The sequence below is a fragment of the Pyxicephalus adspersus genome, chromosome Z (genome assembly GCF_032062135.1).
Source record: "Pyxicephalus adspersus chromosome Z, UCB_Pads_2.0, whole genome shotgun sequence".
In the NCBI taxonomy this organism is placed as follows: Eukaryota; Metazoa; Chordata; class Amphibia; order Anura; family Pyxicephalidae; genus Pyxicephalus; species Pyxicephalus adspersus.
Window position 1 is genome coordinate 31,320,662 of NC_092871.1, and position 23,444 is coordinate 31,344,105.

Below are 23,444 nucleotides of genomic sequence, written 5' to 3' on the forward strand. Positions count from 1 at the left end.
ATTTTAATTCAAGAAGAATCGAAGGAGATGCAGTCCCTGTGGAGAGGGAAACAGAAATAAGAGGGCCGTTGACAGATGATCTCAGTTGTTTTTTCTAATATACTGTGAAGATCACTGGCTCTTTTCATGAATGATAAATGGACTGTACACAGATCAATGGGTTCAGCAATAAACTGGATCTGGCCTCTATGTCTAAGGCAAGCGCTGGGGCCCAGAAATTTACTCATTTGGATGATTTGGTGTTTGTTTTCGCAACAGTTTCACAAGGGGGAAATTGATCTGAACATTTGGCCATAACTTGGCCTTTCCTTGCCTTAGCAAATAATAATACTCTTCCAGATGGAGTGCTTTCTGTACATCTTTAGCTTTTGTGCCTAGAGTCAGGGGCTAGACTGGTCCTAGGAGAGCCGATTCTTCCGATATTGCTGAACTGCAATTCACGGGGACTATAAATAATTGTTTATGTCAACGCATGTAAGTTTAAGCCCCCAGATCTGGTTTTCATCAAATCCAGACCTCACAAGGCCGGACTAATAAATTATAAAATGGTTAGTGATCCAGTAACACCAAGAAGAACATACAGTGCATGTTTAGAATACCCTAAATTTTATCTATATGAAAAAAACTTTGTTTAGGTTCATTTTAGATTCCTTGTTTTCGACAGATCACCAACAGCAAAAGCAAAAATTTTTTTTTTTAAGAATAGAAATGCTAGAACCCGTTAGCTTTTTATTGTTGTCTAACTGTGCAGATTACCCTTCATTTCCTATCTGGTAAAAGATTGCACTCAGAACAGGAAATGTTCATAATGGCACTCCAGATAGTTAAACCAAACAGGGGTTCATATTTTTTTCCTAATAATGTCAATAAAAAGGTTTTTAGCATACATACTCGTTAGAGCTTTTAACATATGCATAGATAATTTAAGCATGTTTGCAATTATATCCTTTTGCTTTTTTGCATTCACCTGCTGTGCTCTGAGAGCTGGTCTTGCCAATTCTGATGATCTATTTCCTCACACATCTGTACGCATCTGTATAAATGACAGACACGGCCTATTTCAAAAAACTGAAAATGCAGCAAAATCTTACACTATACACGTTAGCTTGTAATGACATGAAAGAATAAAGTTCACCTAATAAATCAGATATTAAAAGTGCCATAGTATTTAACACCTTCCCTATCCAGATCTTGTCCCCTGTATGCACACAACCCGCCCACTCTCCCATCACAAGCTTATACCTACGATGGGAGAGTAGGCAGGTTCTGGCATCATGATTTCATTATGGGGGAAATTTCTTTCCCTTTGAGTGACACACGGCTCCCCGTGTATAGGTGGTCCGGATTAGTGCTCTGTAGGTCTGAAAAGGTTGGCGACCACTGATCTAAATGAAGGACACCACATCCTACCTCCAATCCAAATAAATCATTTTCTGATAATCTTTAGCAGTTTGGTAAGTAAATCTGCTTGGTTGGAGATGAGGAAAATCAATAGAAAATAGTATGTAGGTCCAAAATAAGCCACAACTCAAGATAAAAATTGCAGATAGTTAAAATGGATTGAATATAAGACTGCAACACATACAGCCAACTGTTTTGGACTCCAAACTAGTCCATTCTGTATGCTGAACTGACAACATAAATACAAGTTTGAAAAAATCTTCAATGGTCTTAAGAGATGCCGGAGGACCTTCTAATCAGCAAGGCTTGACTCTGTTGGTCTATCATTTTGATGAGTAGCCTCCATAGCCACCCAAAAGAAGGTGTAGGAAGGGTGAAGACCAGCCTCTAAAAGTAAAAGGAAGTGTCAAAAGATATTGGAGTTTACTAGCTACAAGCGAGTAACTATAAATATCTATCTTTTATCCAACTTGTAAAGGTGTTTAATATCTTACCTTCATTCACCAGTGAGCAGGATTTCTTTTGCCCTCCCTATAGGTGCTACGTAGCTGCCCAATGACATCACACTTGTTTTTTACATCACCCCAAATGCTTAGGTATCTTAGAAAGCAGCATATTTGCAACCCCATGCCAAAAAAATACCCGCTTTGTTTTGAACTTATAGTCGAGTTTGCTTCTTTTCAAAAAATATATATCCAAATTTGTAAAACAAAAGCTTAGAAAAGCTGAACCACACATTAAAAAAACTTTTAGAATAAATAAATTTTTGCCAGCTTCCATTGGGTTAAACCTCAGAACAGTAGCATTATGCTATCTGTCTGTTATACCTTCTCACACTAGTACTTCTATTCAGAGTAGACAAACAACACAAAAAAATTGGCACATGATAGAATATAAGATTAGCCAAAAAATGTTTCAGACCCAGAGAGTGTCACATTTGAAGCTCTGCGGTGTCTTGATACTAGTCATATTCTTCTACATGGTTGGCTGTGCACAGATAATAGCCCTGTAGGTTGCTATTGTCACATTTCCCAATCCTGTCTTGAAAGGAATAGAAGTTTTTTTTCCCTAACATTTTACCTCCACTGTTCATTTACAGTGACATGATCCCTTGTCATAAAGAAGGAATCGCTATGCTAATTACATTGGTAATTTTTTGACACATTTCAACAGAATCTGTACAGACCACCAGTCATTTCCACAAAGCCATTTTTTTAGTTTAGCATTTTAACACTGTCAGTTTCTGCTTTTAAGTACTTTAGAAGAAAATTACTTTGCATTCAAGTGCCAATAAACTGTAAAAATAAGGGCATTCATAGTGATGCAGCTTTTTTTTCTATTCATAATTTTGAAATGCAATAAAAAAAATAATTGCAGTCTGAGCCATAAATATGAATTTAAATAATAAGCATGTTTTGGAAAGATGCTGTCATGTAACTTGTAAAATAAAAAAGAGAAATCATTTTGTAATAAATTTTGAAGAACCATGAGCGGTAAAAAAAAAAGTGGAAAAATGACAAAGATGATGTAATCTTTGTAAAAAAAAAAAGAAGAAAATGATAAAGTCATGTATTTCAAGCCCAGTGTCATCATGCCATTGGAACTAAATTCAAAAATGTAAAAAAATTGGTCCAGATAGGTCCTTTATTGCAGGGACAGATGACATCCCCTCTGCAATAAAATAACCATACCTGCCTGATTGCAATTTTTTGTTTGCGGTCACCTGTCCTTACTCTGGTGCAGGCATCACCAGATTCACCAAGTCAGGTTTTCAGCCATCTCTACTGTGAGACTTTAGTTCTGGCACAGGGGAAGCCGGAGTGCCCTGGATATCCCAGCATCCTACACTGAGCTACACATGCACAGCTCAGCATTTTTTGACAGATGAAGGCAGTGCTTGGGCAAGTAAGTATATTTTATTGTAGAAGGGGCATCATCTGTCTCTTTCTGCATGAAAGACCAACGTAATCACTAACTTTAAAAGTGGAAGTATATCTTAGCTTTAAAGGCCAGTTGTACCTTATACTGAATTAAAGTTGGGCTGAACTTTAGGAATGCATGCTTTTGGACTACTTTTTCAGTATTTCTCATCCAGTAAAAACAGGTATAAAAAACCTCCATGGAAAAATCAAAGTAATATAAGTACAGCACCAAAGACCCTTTTACCCCTCCTACAGAGCCCTCAAAAATCTTCTTACTTTCTAAGTAATATTAGTGTACTTTGTCTTTAAAACAGGTACATTTCTTGCTAAATTACTGATTGGTTTCCTGTGTTCCCTGGAACTCTCCTAACCATTTAGGCTGCCCTTACATTTTGTGGCCACATAGGAAGCATTACCAGCCAGAGTATGAATATAGCAAAGTCAATCAGAATTGATATCATGGGCAAACCCTGGATTTGGGGGCTCTTACAGTGCCCTGGCTATGAAACTGAATTCAGATTTGCAACTGTATTATTCGTGCAGAGCTCTTATTTATTTATGATTTATTGAAGCTCTCCAAGGCTGGAAAGGATACACTTTCATCAGTAAGCTGCGTGATCCAACAAACTTGATTTCTTGAAAGTCATTTGCCATTTGCTAGCAAATGTTTTGAAACATGGACCAGATGCATTCCAGGTTTGCTGGATCACCCAGGCTCACTTATGAAAGCATATCCTCACCAGCCTTGGCGAGCCTAATTAAATCAGACCCATTGTGCTTAGCAAGCCAGGCACAACCATCAAATTTGGAATTTATGATCAGATTTAATTCAAAAGTAAACAGGTGCCAATTGTTTTTCTATGTATGGCATTTAGAACACTCCATAACAGCATTGTAAAACAAATAACTAAAACAAAGTTCTAAACATAAATAATGTCTATTGCTTCTTGTATAATATTCTACCTCATATCGTTTGAAGCGAATAAATTACCCCAATATTTTTGTTTTTCATAGGCCAGTGAAAAGACAAAACAGCAAAGAAGTGTTCCAGTAAAGTAAGTGGTTATTTTGCATCTGTAATTTTCATTTGGTTATGGATATATTTAGGGGATTTTATAAACAACATACAGACCTGTCAGCAGTTTTATGCCACGTGGCTGAGATGTGTAAGATCTATAAATCATTGTTGGCTATCTGAATTGTTTCTGATTTTTGGAAACCTTTACTAATTAAAGCGGAACTAAACCTAGAAGTAAAAAAAAATCTGGGCATGAAAGTTCTTTATTGCAAATTGGGCTGGCTATTTCTCTTATGCATTAAAACAAATGTATCGGCTTGTCCAAAATTATTTAAGGAAACGTATTTCCCTTTGCGCTATGGCGGGATCATATGGTGACCTGCACCCAATGTGTACACAATAAGGAAAATTGTAAACATGCAGGTAAGTATGTTTTATTGCAGAATGGACCAAATCTCTCTGCTCACCAATATTAGAAATAAGCTTAGTCCTGCTTTAATGAATACTACCCCCTTCTGCCAAGTTGCCCCTTTGCATAGGTATAAGTGATTCCCTGATAACAATTACCTTTGACAGCTTCAAGAGACACAGTTCTCGGCAGTTTTACTGCAGGAAAGTCTAAATTACAACATAGGCAAACATTTCAATTATAATACTATAGCTCTGTATCTTTTATTGATCTTAAAATCACTTTTTTTCAGTAAGGAGCTTATATTCCTTAAGGAAATCCACCCCATTGCTAAAGAAGTTTGCTCATATTTGTAGAGTTTTCTATTGAGATATAGCAACAGGTCATCCTTAGAATATTTTGTAAAGTTTACCTACTTTTTTAATCTTGATGAAAGCTATTGTTCTTCAGAAACCACCTTGAAAAAATATACGGTCAAAGTCTGCATTCTCTAAGTATATTGAATTAATTCTTGCATTGCTTTATGTTAGAATATCTAACTATGTCTAACTTAGGTATTAGGTAAAATTTCATAAATTCAAGGGCATGTGTATTTGGTAATAGATGTCCACTAAAAGAGACCCTGTCTACAGGCTTATGTCTTGTTTAAAACTCTGTAGCAAAAAAAAAACACTATTCCCGTATTTCCCTAAGCATCTGATGTAGGGTATTGACATTTGTGGGAGTAGGGGATGCTTCTTTGTGTTGTCCCCAGCTGTTGCCCTCCTTGCTGACACGATAATGCTGTGTATGATGGTGAAAATGCGTTCAGAGATGGAGCCAACAGGGATCACTGTAGTAAAATCTGCAGTAGCTAAGCTATGGGTCCTGTACTAGATATAGCTGCTCAACCTTTGTGGCTATCAGGGGCCACAAGTCTGACTGCAGTATATATAAGGAACTTATAGAGTTCATGGAGAGACCTGCCAGCATGTTACAGAGGCTCTTAAAAAGAAAAAGTTTCTTTTGGAGACTGAAGTAGTTTCCTCCTACCTGCAGGAGACTAAGGACATGATCTCAATCTAGTGAAAGCAGTTTAATAGTCTAGCAAAGTTGCCATTTGGAGTTTTTAATGGGAAAAAATATATTGTTATTGTACATGGATAAATGAAAATTTAAAGTTGCAATATTCTTAATTCTACTTACAATGTGTGATAGTTATAATATTATATTTCATTACCAATGCTTGTTCACATATCATTTTCAAATTACTATTATTTTGTCCCCTTTCTCTTCAGTGAAGAAAATGGGATATTTTTAATTCCTTGGTTATTGTTTAGTTGTTTATTGCTGCAGGTTATTGATTTTGCATTGATTTGTTTTCAATCTGGCAAGAAGCTGACAATGTGAATTTCCTTTTACTAGATAGCTGCCTGTCAGATTTATATATCCAGTCTTGTTACATACTCTAATGTGCAATCTCTTGTGGACAGGGTAAAGCATTAATGTTTTGAGACTGGACTCAAATTTATTTTACTGGAACTCTTTCTTGCTTTTGTCCCCCTTCCTAACTGCTGGGCAAAATATCAAAATATCAAATATAATAATTAAACATTTTTTGGTTTCTAGATATATTTGCTTTGGAATTTCATGTTTTGTCCCTAAAAGAAGGTTGTATATTTTGGATTAGGATATTTCAAGGTGTTACCATACACACATCATAATCCAGTAACGACTCACAAACTGCAGTTATGTGTACATATGTCACAAGTATGTATAAGCAGCTGTGTAGTCACCACATCATTACCAGCTTACACATAGTTAGTTATGTTAAATCAGTGTTAGCATTGCCACAGCTGCAAATGCATTCATCCAATGGTCAAAAGAGCAGCTGGTATATTTAGTCATATAATTTAATACGTTCTTCAGTTTTATACTTTATATTAATAGAAATAAAATGTGTAGACTGAAGGTTAGGTAGTAATACACTATACTTTAAGTAACTTCTTATACTAACACGCATGACAGTGTAAATCTCTAAATGGAAATAGTTTTGGCAAAGGGCCACCTGCTAATATATTGACTTAATTCTAATCATGGCTGACAGCTGTTTCAGTTGAGAGAAAGCCAAAGATGTCATGCCATTTCTATACATAGTATCTGCCTATATGTTATTTTGTTACATGTAATTTAACTGTCAGAACAATCATGTCATTGGACAATGGGTAACCATGAAATATTAATATTTAACAGAAGTACAGCACATTGGTCACTTCCCACAGTTTTTTGGCTGATTTTATTTCTCAGATTTTCTCGGGAGATATAATAAATCAGAAGAAGATATGGTGTTATCATGTACCCAAATCTAAAATAATGTTTCTGGACTGCCAATTTTTTTTTTTCAATAAAAAAGCACATAGGAGTTGGATAATAATGATAATGATAATAATAATAAATAATGATAAACACATGGTATTGTTTTTTTCTGCTGAAGTTGTAGTAGTTATGAACCATTGATCCAAACATTGCTTGGAATGGATTATGTGCTGTGGTTAAAGGCATTAAGTGAATTGGTAATCATATCATGTAAACTTTACAAACCCTCTTACCAATTGTCTGGATGGGGGAAGACCAAGTGTGAGTGGATGGTAAGATGGGTGATTGCATGTTAAATTTATAAAATGGTACACCATCTTAATAAAAATATGTTCTAGCTCTGGCTGTGCAGAGGTCGTGTAGACCCAATGCAGAGTTACCACTGTTCCCAAGCAGAGAGGCTTCTCTGCCTACTTTATTAAAGCTTTCCAGCACTTGAAAATATAGACTATCATAAGTGATCTTTGGTTATCCAGCAAACCTGGAATGGATTTCCTAAAATATTTTGCCAATATTTGGCTATTATCTTTAACACTAGACCAAATCCATTTCAGGTTTGCTGGATCACCAGGTTCGTCCAAGATAATCCATCTTTCCAGTCTTTTGGAGCTTCAATAATTCAGGCCCTTTGTGTTTTTTTTTTGGTACCTTTAGTGAATTCTCTATCAGAAATCTATTTTATATAATGTATTATTCATTTTTGTGCTTAGTAAGTGAGAGTGATAGTGATACAGGAATCTGTAATGTCTGTAAAATCTGGGATATTAACCCGGGAAAAGCAAGGGTCCATTAGGAAAGTTGTGGATTGGACCAATACCAGCTGTCTAGAAGAACGATATGTTGTCCTGTATGATAGGACAGAAAGCAAAGAGAGGAACTGTACCTAGTGGTAGATAAGATATAATTTGATATATTATGATATCATTTGAGAATGGGACTGATCAGAGCAAAGGTACAGTGAACAGGTACTAATCAAACATTACTGAAAGAGACACCCAATCCTTAGTGGTTGTTAAGTGTTGCCCTATGACTTTTCTCCCCATAAAGAATGTCAGTGGGATCTGGATTGCCTATATACTCCTCTGTGTGCACCAGTTCTACAGGGGCCCATCCTTCAAACGCTTATACTTGCTGAGGAATGAGCACTGAATTTTGCTAAATGTAACTCTATAACAAATCAAAAATAATTATTCAATTTATGACTGCTTATCTTCTTTAATGTAAATCAATATGTAACATAGACATATTTCCATCCTAATTAAAGACCAACAGACAGGAGAGAATAGGAAAATTGGCTGAAGAAAATATCACTTTTACAAGGTTAATTTTGCAGAGTACGATGTTTCCTGGTATTGAATTACCAGTTGTATTCCTGAAGGAATATTTCCAGGCGCTCACAATAATCGTGGTTGATTTTATTGCAAAATTACCTCTGGATGAGGAACATACTCAAGAGAACACGTCCATGGGTACAAATAAGCTGTGTTTGCCAGTGCCACGTTTACCCTGGCCAATACAGTCGTAGTTCTCAATCTGTCTGTGCATTCGAGCAGAAAATTCATTAGCAACCCTTCTGGCAGGATAGAAAAATAGGCATATTAAGGAAATTTAGTTTAAATTGTTTTCTAGAACTAGTTGGATAACAGGTCAGTAATCAAATTGCACCTTCTGGCATTAGTATTGAAGATGTTATTAAGAATGGCAGACAGCTGTAGATTTTACTAAGAGAGGTCGGAAAAAGGCAAGAAAACGGCAAGCTCATAAATATAAGTGTGCTAAGATACATGTGCTGAGGATGAACGTATCAGCTCATTTGGATTACTCCTGGGTAATTTTTCTTCATTTAAAATTCTGGCAACATTTTTCTAAAGTTTTTTTTGTAGCCATTTTTATTCCACACCATAATTCTCCTTTTTATAAGTGATGTGCATAAAAACAAGTACATGATTATTCGGTTTAATATGCCAATATGCCACTGGGTCAGTATTGGTACCTCCTGGACCTTTTTAAATGCCTGCAAGTTTACTTGCAGTCAAAACATTCGGATATATCATAGGGGGGTTTCCTCATTTATCAGGCTTTCTGTCTACCCAATAAAGATATTTCCCCTCATTTTTAATTTTGTCTAACACCCATTACTTGTGCAGGAAGTCAAACAGGGCACAGAAACAGCAACAAGTTATAACGGGGAAAATAATTTTTTATTGATCTCTGCGTCTATTTTCTTCTTCTTGCTTTGTCTGTATAAAATGTATAGAATTACAAATTATGTATTAAAAAACAAGAAACAAAAATAGATTGGCAGGGTAAATTAGCATTAAGGCCAATAGTTCAGATGCACTGCATGCAGTGCTCCAAATTGGCATGTACCTTAACAGTGGGCTCACAGACAATGTTTATATTTCCAGTCACTTTGGAATTGGCAGTGTAAGCATTAGCTGTGAGCCCCCTGCTAAGGTACACAGTGGGCAGAGTTCCCCTGCTTATATTTTCACATAAGTTTGTGAAAATAGCGAACAACGGAAATTCAAGTTAAGCCCATGGTGGGATTGAATGCAAACTTTATCCCTAAACCACAAATCAGGAGAATTTTTTTTTTGCAGATAATATGCAACAAACGATCTTTAATGCTTTCGCACTAATTAATTAGCAGGTATAACTTTGCACATTCATCATTTAAAAAATAACTTAATAGCTTAAAGGACCAGTAAGTTAAGAGATCATTTAAAAGAGTTAATGGGCCTTGTGTATTTGCTAACGTTCTCATCAGAGGTGATTAAGTGAAACAATAATTATTCCTGTATATTACTAAGATACAACATCAGCTTAACATGTGACCAGTAATGTCATTCAAAAGGCAGAAACCTTTCCTTGTATTATCAAACATATTTTCAAGGGTCAGAAATCTTTTAAGTGGTTGATATTACATTAGTATAGTAACTCTCACTGTAATATCAATTCATTAAAGAGTTTTATTAAACTAAACAATCAACACGGTTATTGCCTGTGTCAAGGATTTAGTTTAGAGAAGCAGGAAAAATTACTGCTTGATTAAATCACTTGTTAAGGTGAATTTAAACCACTCATATTTATATCAGTGTATTCTACAGTTTTAACTAAAAATGCAGCACATCCAAAATTTCTCATAAGAACTCAATTTTTATTGTCACCTATATTACAATAATATCCTAAGATCTGTTATTACTTTTGTTGCTATGAGTTACAGTACCACATTGTTGCTTGAAAAAATGTGTGATTTGCAATTTGATTGGTTTGTGATGTGGGTGAAGCCATTGGCATATTTTCATTATACTTACTGGTACCTTAATTATTTACTTTTTTGGGATACATTGGCTATTGGCTAGTGGGAGGAGGGGTAGTAAAAAATGCCCCAGGGTCAGTGAGAGAAAATTGTACAATGTTAGTGGACCTTATATTACCCCTTCTTTCTGATCCCTTAATCAAATTCAGAGCTCAATCTATATTCTGCTTTTGAACCCAAGATCATCCCATCTTCGGATAAAAAAAAATAGGCTCCTGATTCTCAAGTTCCCAGTCAGCCCTTTTAAAACTACTTTTAGATTGCTAAATAAACACCCTAAAATACTTTTCAGACCCCGGTTATCCCCTTTTTAGGCATGAGATCAGCCCCCTCTACTCTTCGAAACCCCATTTATATGGGGAATATTCATATGCAGAAGTAGAAGCCAACACATGTATACCATACACATAAAATATAAGTTTGATTTACTTGCTATTGACCTAGTTTCCTGCAGGTTTCTGGATGAGGCAGTTGATTGTTACTATGTTTACACTGATCACATGTCATGCTGTTTCTATTGGTCTATCTAATACAGTGGATTGAGCCGAACTGTTATTGTTGTTGCCTAAAACAGGATTAAAGACCCAAAACCATTGTGACGTATTTGTTTATTCTTTAAAATAAATACATGAACACAATTCCTATACCGGAGTTCTGTTCATATATGTAGATAGTTATATTTTATTAATTATACTACACATTTGACAAACATTTACTATATAGATGTAACACAGTACATGCAAAACAAACATTGCAGTAATACCTTCCTAATAAGAACCCTATTTTAGTGCAACATGCTACTCCCAGGCATAGTCTGTGCATGTTAATATTAAGGCGAATAAAGACATTCACCCTTAAATCCAACATTATATTGGGAAAACTGGGGAAGCAAAATAGGTGTTGCACATTGGTAATTCCAAAAAGACAAATCACACGCATTATCTTTACCATAGACATTCAAATCTTTATCTAGAACAGGCAATAATCATCTAATTTTAATGGCTACCATAAAATATTATTGAGTATTCAAAGACCAAGAGCTGTTTTTTTCTAGAAAGTATTTTCTTTGCTATAGGCATTCTTCAGTTGGCAAAGTTGAACATAACCACCAAAAGTGCTGTAATCTTGTTTTATGTAACTGTTTGTTTATATTTTGGTGTGACATGGTCCAAAATGAAAGCATGATCAATGTTGTACCATTACACTATATAAAAGCAATTTCAGCATTATACATGTCTTCAGTTATGAACATATTCAGCTCAAGCTAAAACTGTGTACTAACCTTACCTACAAAAAAGGTATGGCTGGTGTGAGCTTGGATTCTGAATACTGCCCAGTTGCATATGAAAACATATGGTAAAACAGCATGGACTTGAGAAAATATGCTATCATGGGTCATGAATCTGGATGATCTAGTAAACCTGTAATGGGCATCTTAAAAATCATTAGTTATTAGTCTGCAAATCTCTTTAATCCTGGAAAAGATCCATTCCAAGTTTGCTGGATTACCTAGGCTTTCCCATGATAGTCTGTCTTCTCCAGTCTTGGAGAACTTTAATAAAAAAAGGTCCCCCGTGTCCATGATCAGATTTTGGGCTAGTATACCCAAATGTAATGGATTGGATAACCATCAAGGGTCCCTTTTATTTAACTTCTCATTTCAGGAGAATAGAAAATCCAGATAAAAAACCTAGGCTTAAAGTCAAGTCAAGTTGGCAATTGAATGAAACAGTTTGGAAGTCTTTAGATGTTTTCACCCTACAGAGATACCACATAGATATAAGATGTCAGGAAATGCAGCTCACCGGAATTCACCCGACACATAAAGTACAAAGAAGGTTTTAGGTGTACTTATTCTTTATCTCAGCCCTAGAGATGTGTCTGTCTTGCAAAAATGTTCAGTGAAGCAGCACTGTCATTTCATACATACACAGAGAACAGACAAAATTAATGTCATCTTAATTCAGGAAGGCCAGAGTAATGAATAATTTTTCCTTGATCATGCCATACAGTTGTCACCATCATCTATTTTTCCATCTGGATTTCACCGCAAATGATAAAGATGTTTCCTACTGAGCTTGAAAAAAACACACGTGATAATTCAAGTGAAGAACCATTATTCACCTGTCTCAAATGTTTCTTTGTTCCATTTCATTTTGCAAAGAGGGCGAAAAAAAATGAATTTTGTTTGCATCACTGTGTTGCTCATTTTTAAAGGCAATTTACCTGGCACCTTGCTAAGTACACTGGTGTTTAACAAGCAGTATTGAGCTTTTGAGAACTGCCTGTCGTTTGGCTCCCAATAGGTGTCGGTGAAGTGATTAGATATATTGAGTTTTCTTGTCATTCAAAGAAATGAGATCCTCAGCTCCAACTCTAATCTCTTTTATCACAATTTTCAATAAGCCATGCCAACACTTCCATAGCATCATCGTAATGAAAACGCATTTACTATCAGATCCCTTTCTGGTCTTTTTATTATGCAGGGGCCATTAAAACTTTGTTCATCTATAAAACACAGAGGTTTACACCTAAAGCCATTGATGAGTCCATGAAAGTACACCAGCAGAGTGAAGGGAGCTTACGTTTAATATACTGCAGTTCTGATGTTCAGCTTATTTTTATTAAGAGAAATTGATCTAGTCATCATCATGAATAATAACAATTACAAGATAAATAGGCCATTTTTGTTATTTAGTTTTTATGCAAGATTTTAATCTTTTGTCCCAACACAAATCAATGGAAATACAACTGCTGCTGAAGGTCAGTTGCATTAAATTCTAAATTATTTCAGAAGTGTTTCAAACTAAAGTTAACAGTACAATACATTTGCCCATCAAAGCTAGCCTCTGCAGGCCCCAACTCTGCCTTCCACCGTCAGGAGCATTGTAAAGCAAAGGAGAATAAAGCAGGAGCGTTCCTTCCATATATTGGTCAATTTGCCAACACCAAAATTGCTAAATATAATATATGAAAGAATAGAGAAATCTTTTTTTTTTTTTAGGCAAGGTAAAGATTGTAATAAGCATTAGGCAAGTGATACAATCAATCATCAATGAGATTTATATTCGTATACATACAAAATTGATTAGAAAACCTCATTCAATTTGTCATGGACAGTGTAAAGCAAACATATAACTACATAATTGGGATTATTATCATTACAGCATGCTTGTTTTTAATAAGCTCCCCTCTCCAACTAAAAACATAATATAGTGGTACCTCGGTATAAGTCCGCTTTGAAAAACCAAGGTACCACTGTACATTTAAAAGTAACCAGTCATGAGAGATACATTAAGAATGCTGTCAATGACTTCTAAAAAAAATGCTAGGTAGGTGGTTGTAATTCTTACTGTCTTACTTTAATCTTTCGAGACAGTGTTTGGCAAAAATTGTGCACTTTCTGGCGTTCAAGCTAATAGTACCATTGTTTAAGGTGGAAGACAGCAATAGCAGCCTTCATATTTTTTCTCAAGATAGATTTACCTAAAATTTACCTTTCTGTTTTGGTGTATTGGTGTCCCCATCCCTGCATTACCAACCTCAATCATTGAGTGTAGCTTATAGGTTGATATAGAGAGTGAGAAGACATCATGGTCAGGAAATGTTTTTAGCTAAAAATAAGTAAAGTATTGCCAATGCATCAGCAAATACATATTCAATTGGGACAGTGATCATTATAGCATTTTATTTTAACTGTTACTTTGACAATTCATCTAGTAGGACTTGCCCCTGATCTCTTCCACTAGACTTATGTCAAAAATATTCTTTATGTGCACATGTTTGCACATGGTTGAGGTGGGGTTGCGGCACCGTACCTGGAAGCTACTTGTCACTTGTGTGACTGTGTGGTAGCTTTTCCACCTCTTAAAGAAGAAACGCACTGCAAATGAAAAGGTAAAGCATTCCGATTGCCAAACTTAGAAGCATAGTAGTAGTTTCCGATGTGCCTAGGTGCAGCTAGTATGAAAGGGACCTAAAAGTTTCAGTGTTGCTAGTGAACGGCTCTTTAGGCACTAGGTGTTGGATGAAGGCCAAATTGGCAAATATAGGAATGATTGCTCTTGCTATAGATGGAATTTTCATTACAACACTCATGCAAGGGTGAAAGTAATGAAATAAGACAACAGACAAAGTCATTACCCTGAAGAGTTTATAATCTTGGTAATATAATCTTTGTTTATAACAACAAGATGATTTTATGTCAAATGTTCCAAATTTAACTTCAAAGCAAATGCAAAATATGTGTACTCAACATCTCAGGTAAACCTTGCTGAGTAATTTAATGTGGGTAATACACTATCCACAATCCTATACGATGCATATCTACTGTGTTTATACCAAGTTTGTGTCAGATTAGGCATAATTATACAAAAAAGAATTCACTGATTGCAATCAAGCTTGGAATGCATCATCTCGCATTTAAATAACATTCATTGTGTCCAGCAGCAATATAAAGTCTGGCACAAAACCAAGCAGAGCAGAAGTGATAAGGGGGTGGTATGAAAAGGATGTGATTGTTGTACAACTGGCATGCATCTGTTCAGCTATGTTTTGCAATGTTACACTCTGTCTTTAAAGTCCTTTTGTTGTTTTACTACGAAGATGTGCATTTGTGCAGATAGAAATCAGACTGATTTATTGAACTGCTTTAGGAGAAATGTCTGTTAACCATGTCAATGAGATGCACCTTGGAGCATTAAAGCCACAGACCACTGATCCTATACATATATAACCCTAAAGCAGCATTAACATGCGGAAAGTTTTATTTAAGCATCAACAACAGAGACACTTCACCTACTACATCCATCTGACATGTTAAATCGTCTACTATTGTATAGCCATAGAGCTGCTTTACAATTAGGTCCCAGTATGGGACAAAACAGATCAAGAGTAGACTGTCTTTCACCACTGGATGAATAAAACCTAATTGGCAAATAAATGGGCAGTATACATCTTCACTATTTTCATATACAGACAATGGGGCCCAAAGTTTGCCAGTCTATGCGGCTGGAAGAAGATCTCACAATGGTACCAAAATATGTGATTAGAGCAATCCTATTTAGAGCTTCCTTTAATCATAATTAAAAAAAAGTCCAAACAAACACAATACATAAAATGATATCTTACAGTTGGACTTGAATTATTTAATTTAATGTCTGTGCTAACAGCTAATCAATGTCAAGCGGTTAACTTTGACCTTGAGAGTTGTTTTACAACACTGTTGTTTCTTCATATGATTCTTTTCCGAAGCCTACATACAGACATGCTTGGATGACCTAAATATTAGTTTATTAGTTCAGAAAAAGACTTTTCTCAGTGATAGAATTCTACTTGAAGGTCAGACCTTGTTTCAAGGTATATATCCACTTTGAAGTAAACCTGTAAATCAGTGAAGGTATATGCCCTATGCAAATGTAAGCTGGTACCTTTAAATTTATTTGCCCAAACACAACAGTTATACTTTGTGATACAAACTTCAATTTTTTATAGATGACCTGCTGCACTCCACATTCACCAACAAGTAATGGCGTAGCATAAAACCCACCCCTGTATTTGAGTTCTTTCAGTTGCTGATGTCCATTGAATAAATTATGTTATTTCATGTTAATTCCATATTTGTTACTTCAAAGAAAAGTTTGCTTTGTCTTTGTATTCTTATTGGAAACTTCAATAAACAATTGAAAATTGTCCTAAATATACTTGTGACATGGTCATTATAGTTCCCCTCCCTATTGTACTTGAAATATCAATTAGTTTGGGAGATTATAAGTATGTGAAATAAGAATTTGTTTTTGTGAATGTTAGAAATACATTGGGCAGTTTTTTTATAATATGAAGTTTTTTTTTTCAATTATATTTCCATTCTGTGTTATACCACATGTGCCTATGGATTCCTTTGTGATCATCCAAGCAAAAAATTAGAACTTTTATTTCTGCAACTGTAAACATTGGATGTTTATTGCACATTATTTTTTCTATTGAGGCATCATTTGACTTTTGCCTTTTTCTCCTTTTTTATATATTTTATTTCAGTATGGATCTACAAGTATGATATTTTTAGAGGTTGCTAAATAGTTTACTCCATATTTAGCAAATTGAATCCTTAAGTTAGGACTAATTGTTACTCCAATTCTGTACACTTCACCCAGAAATAGTTACCAATCGCTATTGGTCCTTTTTTTAAACAACATTATTCACTGTCTTGCAATCCTTAGTGTCCTAAAAATCATTCCTTTAGATATAATAGTCTACCCTAAGACATTGGGCTTGATTTATTAAAGCTCTCTAAGGCTGAAGATGATACACTTTCTTCAGTGAAGCTGGGTGATCCACCAAACCTAGAATGGATTTCTTAAAAGTTATTTTCTATTTCTTAGCAAATGTTTTCAATCCATTCCAGGTTTGTAGGATTACCCAGCTTCACTGATGAAAGTGTATCTTCCCCAGCCTTAGAGAGCTTTAACAAATCAGGCCCAATATATCTGCACCGACATGCCAGTGTAATAGTTTTCACCTTCAGATCTCACTGATATGTAAAATTGTAGTTCAGTAAAGGGTAAGTGTCCACAAACATTGTTGTTCTGCATTTGACGCATATTTGCATTGTACCTGCCTTGCTTTAAACTGTGTTTCTATGAATACAGCTTATCACATTGAGGCACGTATGAATTGCAGGCAAAGCAGGTCGAAAACAGTGGTCTAGCACCGGTGCTTGCCAGATGCCAGTCCTCCAATATAATGCCGCACTCTTTGCTTATAGCATGCCCACTCTCATTAATTTTAGTGATAGGATTTTAGTGATATTTATTCAAAGCCCAGTTGAATGTTCAGATTAAATGAGCTGAATGCATTCCAGGTCAACAATAAAGGTGTGCAGAGTCTTACAGTTGGTCCTCTTTTAAAAAAAAAAAAAAAAATACAGCCCCAGCATGAGTAGAAACCCCATTCACTGCCAGCATGCTGCATAGTGAGACCTTTGCGCTCTGGGGAAGCAGATCCCACACAATCCTTTCTGAGAAAAAGTCAGCATACTCTTTGCTAATTGCAAGGATATAAATCAGACACACAGCGGGGGGGTGTCATACCAATTCAATTGCACTTTAATTCCAAACATATATATATTAATTTTAAGATAGAATTCTTTATTTGTGAAACAGCACCATATAGCTGAGAAATGGAGGGCAAAAGTTATAAAATAGAATATTCCTCCAAAAGCAATTTGAACAGCTACTGACACTAAGAGATGCCCATTAAGCTGCAAAGAAAGTCATTATGGTGTAAGAAGTTTTGTGTAAGTAAGATTTCATTGTACAAGAAGACAAAGAGAAGCAGTAGAGAAGAGAAAAATGTCCAGCAATTTGTACTCTTAGCTTTGGCTGTCAATTTTACAAGCATATAAAATGTGCAGTTCCTCTTACTACTGTTCAGCAAAATGCTTCTTCAAACATATTGTATATCTTCTCTATTGCTGCTACTAAATAGCTGCCTTATGTGGATATATCTTGATCATAACCAAGGCATTTATTTGCCAGACGCTGCCCATAGCCACACCTTTGTATGTGTTTTGCAGTATAGTCTTTTGGGCGTATTTTTTTTTATTTAAAAAAAAAAAAGTAGGGAAAGGTAAATATATATATATATATATATATATATATATATATATATATATATCCTTATGTGGATATATCTTGATCATAACCAAGGCATTTATTTGCCAGACGCTGCCCATAGCCACACCTTTGTATGTGTTTTGCAGTATAGTCTTTTGGGCAACATTTTTGAGCATATTAACTAAAAAAGTAGGGAAAGGTAAATATATATATATATATATATATATATATATATATATATATATTTGGAGGGAGAGACACTGGAGGTGTGGAGGGAGGGACCAATATGGAGGGAGCCTGAAGGAAGATGTTGTTAAATAAAGCTGAGTCAGCATTAATAGTTTGCTAAGGCTGATAAAAGCATGTCTATGTTGGACTCCTTCAGCCTGCTTTATTAAAGTTCTCCAACACTAGAGAACATACACTTTCATCAGTGAACCTGGGTGATTCAGCAAACCTTGAATGGATCTGGTCCAGGATTGAAAACATTTGCTAACAAACAGCAAATGATGTTTATGAAATCCATTCCAGGTTTTGCTGAATTACCCAGGTTTACTGATGAAAGTGTATCTTCTCTAGCCTTGGAGAGAAAAAAAATTAGGAGGCCTATACCCTCCTCTCTTAGACTCTATATAGACGTTATGAGTGCCAGAAGTGGCTGCTCAACCCAAAGATGTGTCGGGTCTACCCTGGGGAGTCAATAAAAAAGTAAAGTGGGCTGCACACAAGTAGCGATCATTTCATTTTCACGTACATGGAACAATTTGTCTTAGTACGTCTTGTCTTCATCAAGACACAGGATGCATTGACCTTTAGAATATGTGTTATACAGTATATGTCAGTGTACAAATAGTGGTCTTATTTGGCACTCGTGTATAAATTTATTAAAGTCTAGGTGCAACCTGCTCTTTCCCTTGGTGCCCCCAGCATATATATTTTTGATATGCTTACCTTTTTTGATATGGCCATGTTCATTGGGGTCATGATAATAGGAGTGTATTGTATTTTTGTATTGAATGGTGAAAATATAGTTTTAGTTTTAAGTTTGTTTATATAGTTTAATATAGTTTATAGTTTGTTTAAAATGATACTTATTTTATTATTAGAAAAAAACTAAACAATTTGGGTAAGGACATCCACCTTTCCCTTCTGCCAGCTCAGACATTTTTTAAATAAGAAAGAAGTCAAGAAGTTATCAGTCTTGGATAAAATTTGCCTAAAAATTCTAATTTGATCTCCTGCTGTTCACAACAACACACAGCGGTTTAGTAAAATGACACAGCCCCTGTTTCTTGGTAGCACATAGGGCCTTGTATTGATTTCCAGTTAAAGAAAATCAGGAAACAATTGAACAGTCAGTTCCTAACTCAAGTCGTTCTACTTTGATCTACTGTTGGCCGCCTCTATTCATAACCCATACTACTAAATGATTCAGAGGAAGCACACCCTCCCTCTTGGTAGTTTGATGGATTTTTAGTTAGAGAATAGCAGTCAATAGGCGATACTGGGCATTCTTATTCTGGAAACAATGAACTTGACCTGGAATAAATACTAATTTGTAAAATGAAGATTTGTATAGATCCTAAAGTAATATAAAGGTTACGATTACTTTGTCACTAAAAAAAGAAAACTATAAAAATTGACCAAAACCTATGATAGCTTCTTATTTAAATTACCAGCTTTTTGTACAATTTTCTGCATGGGCCATTTACATATTTGAATACCTCCTTAATTGCAGCTGTCGAGGGTGAATTAATTCAAAGGGTGTAATTATAAAGCAGCAACACGCACCAAACGTTCACTGCAGGTGTATCTTCCTAGTGTATTTGTTTTACATTATAGTGATTACTTCACCTGCAGTGCATGTTTGGTCACATTCACTGCTTTATAAATATTCCAATGTGCATAATAATCATAGTTTTCTTGTGTACTTTGTTTTTTCTATTTTTTTTATTTTACTACAACTTTGTGGATATTGGGGCTCCTTGGATGCAATTGTTAGTTGTCAGTAAACCACATAAGAAGGACATTGTAATAGATATAGTCTTTATTTTTTGTATAGAATCATATTTCTTTAATGAACATTATACTATCCTTTAGAATCCTCTGTTAAACACCCAAAAAATTGTTACATTCTTTGTGCAGTTCTTCCCTATTGTAACCCAATTCCAGCTATAAGTTTCCAAATTCTGCTTAGAAAGTGCTTGCATGTGTTTGATTAGTTTACAAAGCCAATACCACCACTTCTTATTTCCTACAGTCATTATGCATTAAAATTCCGTTGTTACAATATATAATATATGATATGCTAGTACAGATTGTGACTGTCACTCTTATATCTTTAGCTGAAATAATAAGATCTATAGATGTATCTGCTCACTGAGGAACAGAACATTCAGAATTTCAGTACTTGCTGAATCTTAGTTTCCAGTCCTGAAATGACATGCTGAATGAAGTAGCAATTCTGCTTGAAATGTTGATTCCAGAGCTGAGACAGAATGTAAAGTATGTTAGGCTTGCAGAATAAACTCTCATGACAGCAGCTTTCTTTTCAGCTTTTTTCTTGATTTCACATCATTTCACTCTAAGCCAAGTTCTTTAAAGACTTTTTCTTTAGGTGGTCTATATTATTCCTGAAATCTCTCAGTAGGGCTAGACTCTATCAGATGGTATGCATAATTTTCAGCTCTATAAGCTAAGTAAGTGCAGATCGTGCACAGTAAAAGTACTGTTTGGTTTTGGATATAGCAACGGAAGCTTACCTTACATTTAAAGTAGACCTAACTTTTAAAGCTGATAATTTGTTATCTTATAGGGAACATCTAGAAAAATATTTGTATTTAAGTAGTTCCTGAAAATTATATCTTTGATCTTGATTGTCCCCTAAAACGTAGCAGTGCTTGTCCTATACCTACAGCCTCAAAACTATTTCTGCAGTGTGGGAGGTTGTAAGTGCTAATCTGTAAGTATTGTGCTGCTAGCAGGAGAGAAATCTGTACCCAATAACCTGTGGTTTAAAGATATCACTAGTTTTGCTTTATTCCTTCTATGGATCTGTACTTCCCAAAGCCAAAGACGCGTTTGCCATGGGGAATTAATTAAAGCCTTGACACGACTAAGATGGTCACTTGCACACAGAAACAATTTGCAGAACAAGGCATGGCAAGTAACCCGGATGGGTTCAATATAAAAATTGAAAACTTTTTGTTGTCCAATAATAAAGCACTTGGGAGGTTGTTTAAATAATTAACTCTCTAATTTATAACATTCAAGGGCTTTCTGGAAGTAATCTCGAGATGCCTGCAGAAAGTTAGACATGCCTATTGCCTGAAGCTACTTTGCCATATGAAAAAGGCCTTAGTACCTTTTTTAGATAGTAAATAGGTAAATATAGCACATGGTGTGCTACTTTTAACTTTACCTCCAAACCCTGCTGTGAAAATTAGCCACTGTCTTCTGGTAATCACCTTTATAGTATTGACAGCCAATTGGCTGGTAGGTATAGCAGCAGAAAGAGAGTAAGAGTATGCTGTACGAGAGAATATTGCATAACGGATTTCAAAAAAAGTATTTCCTTGCAAGTTAGCATCTGAATTTTTATATATAAAATGTAATTATGTCAATATGGGATTTACAACCAAGCGGTAAAGGTAAAAAAAAATAAAAATAAAAATCATAAAGGGAAAAAAAAATTCCAGACTCCAGTAAGTTCCAATATTTGAATGTAAACATCATATTAAAGCAAAATTGCAGTTTTACCTTACATATTGGTTATTTATAGAGTGTCCTCTGCTGAATTCCAAAATTTTTTTAACTTATTGTACACTTTGTAGAAGAAGCATTAGGAGCTCATGTGATCAATGCCCTATTCTTGGGTGATTGACAACAGCGTCATTCATCCCTGTCCTTTCCATTTTGGTTGGCCATGGCTCACCCATTTTATCTATATTTTTTATTTCATCTTCTATCCACTGCTCTATTTTTCATTCATCCCCCATACATACATACATCCTAGAACCATAAACCAAACCATAATGTGCTTATTTGTAAATTTAATTGGTGTCCTTCCGTACCCTGCATGTATTGTACCTTTTCCAATTATCCTTTTAACTTTTGTTATACATTACAATAAATATCTTCCAGTTTCGAAGGGATGCTGGGGCACACATAGAAAGGAAAAATCCCAAGACCACAAGACTTCCAACAGAACTTTGCCAAGCCACTATTTTAATATTGTCACATCTTACATTTGCCACTAGGTGCCATAAACAAAAATGATCAAAGTATTGCACAGAACATAAGCAGAAAGAAATATAAAAATAGAGTACTAAACAATACTAGCAGTCAACTCTGTATTTCTCCTGACTAGCAAATGATGTTCCAACATCTATCAAAAGTTCCTGTGAATTCAAAAAAACAGCTTGCCAAATGTGTTTAGGTTTCATGGAAACAGAAGCAGTAAATTATGTCCTTGTCCTAGAGATCCAGATTTTTTGATAGTTTAAAAAGAAAAATAACAAGAAGCAACAAGCTCTTTATTTATACACATAAGAGCCATTTATTTGTCATCTCTTTGGTAAGTCCTACGTTTTTAGTAAATGACATGCCAGAAGATATTTATCAAAGCGAGAAGTCACTAAAGCATGCTCTCTAATATCCCCCTATTTTGTTAGATATTTTCTAACCTAGAGATCTGATCGCATTAAATATGTACATTTTTTTCAGCTGTGAGCTTGCTTCATGTATCTTTCTGATGAATCTTAAAAGTACATAAGGTCTGTAGGGCAGCTTTTCTAAAGTGCAAATGAGGCTCAGAGTGGAATATTGTCTGCGAGACTTTCCAAATTATTTATATTCCTGTAGAGCATATTCTTCCCTCTTCTGTGATTGCAGCAAGAGGGAACTCCCTGTCTCTTTTCATGGAAGAATGTCAGACATTGTTAATCACATTACTAAGCTGACATGTTGAGTTCTTCTTGTCTGATCACTACTTTTATTGAATTTATTAGCACTTGTCATGTATGAAGGGTGATAAGATTTTCAAAATAAATGGAAGTGTTAACAGCTATTAGCTTTTGATTGCTCACTGCAAAACAGTTCTTTGTATGTGCAGACAAGGGAATTGCAGTAATTGTTTATTATGTAACATAAATTTTGCATAGTTGTAGTTTGTATACATGAAAGCATTCTGCTCCAAGCCTTGGGGTTAGCCAGTGACACAGTAATATGGGGAAGTGTGTGGTTTATTTAGTAAGGGATTCCACTGTTAAGTATAAGATTAAATGAGCGGTGGTGTTTGTCAGAAGGTAACATTCTGCTTGCTGTACATTAAGGAATTGCAAAAGATAAAATACAGCATGAAAAATAGAAAAAGTGTTCTAGCAGTAGTAAATATATATTTGTT

At 35.2% G+C, this 23,444-nt stretch overlaps 1 protein-coding gene across 1 annotated transcript in view; it reads left to right on the plus strand.

Moving 5' to 3' along the window:
* The window catches only part of AFF2 (ALF transcription elongation factor 2), a 313,572-nt gene that overhangs the window by 240,939 nt on the left and 49,189 nt on the right, over window positions 1-23,444 (plus strand). Inside the window, exon 9 of the mRNA XM_072431518.1 lies at window positions 4,338-4,378. Within this exon, the coding sequence (XP_072287619.1) occupies window positions 4,338-4,378 (41 nt within the window). The remainder of the gene's footprint in view (window positions 1-4,337; window positions 4,379-23,444) is intronic.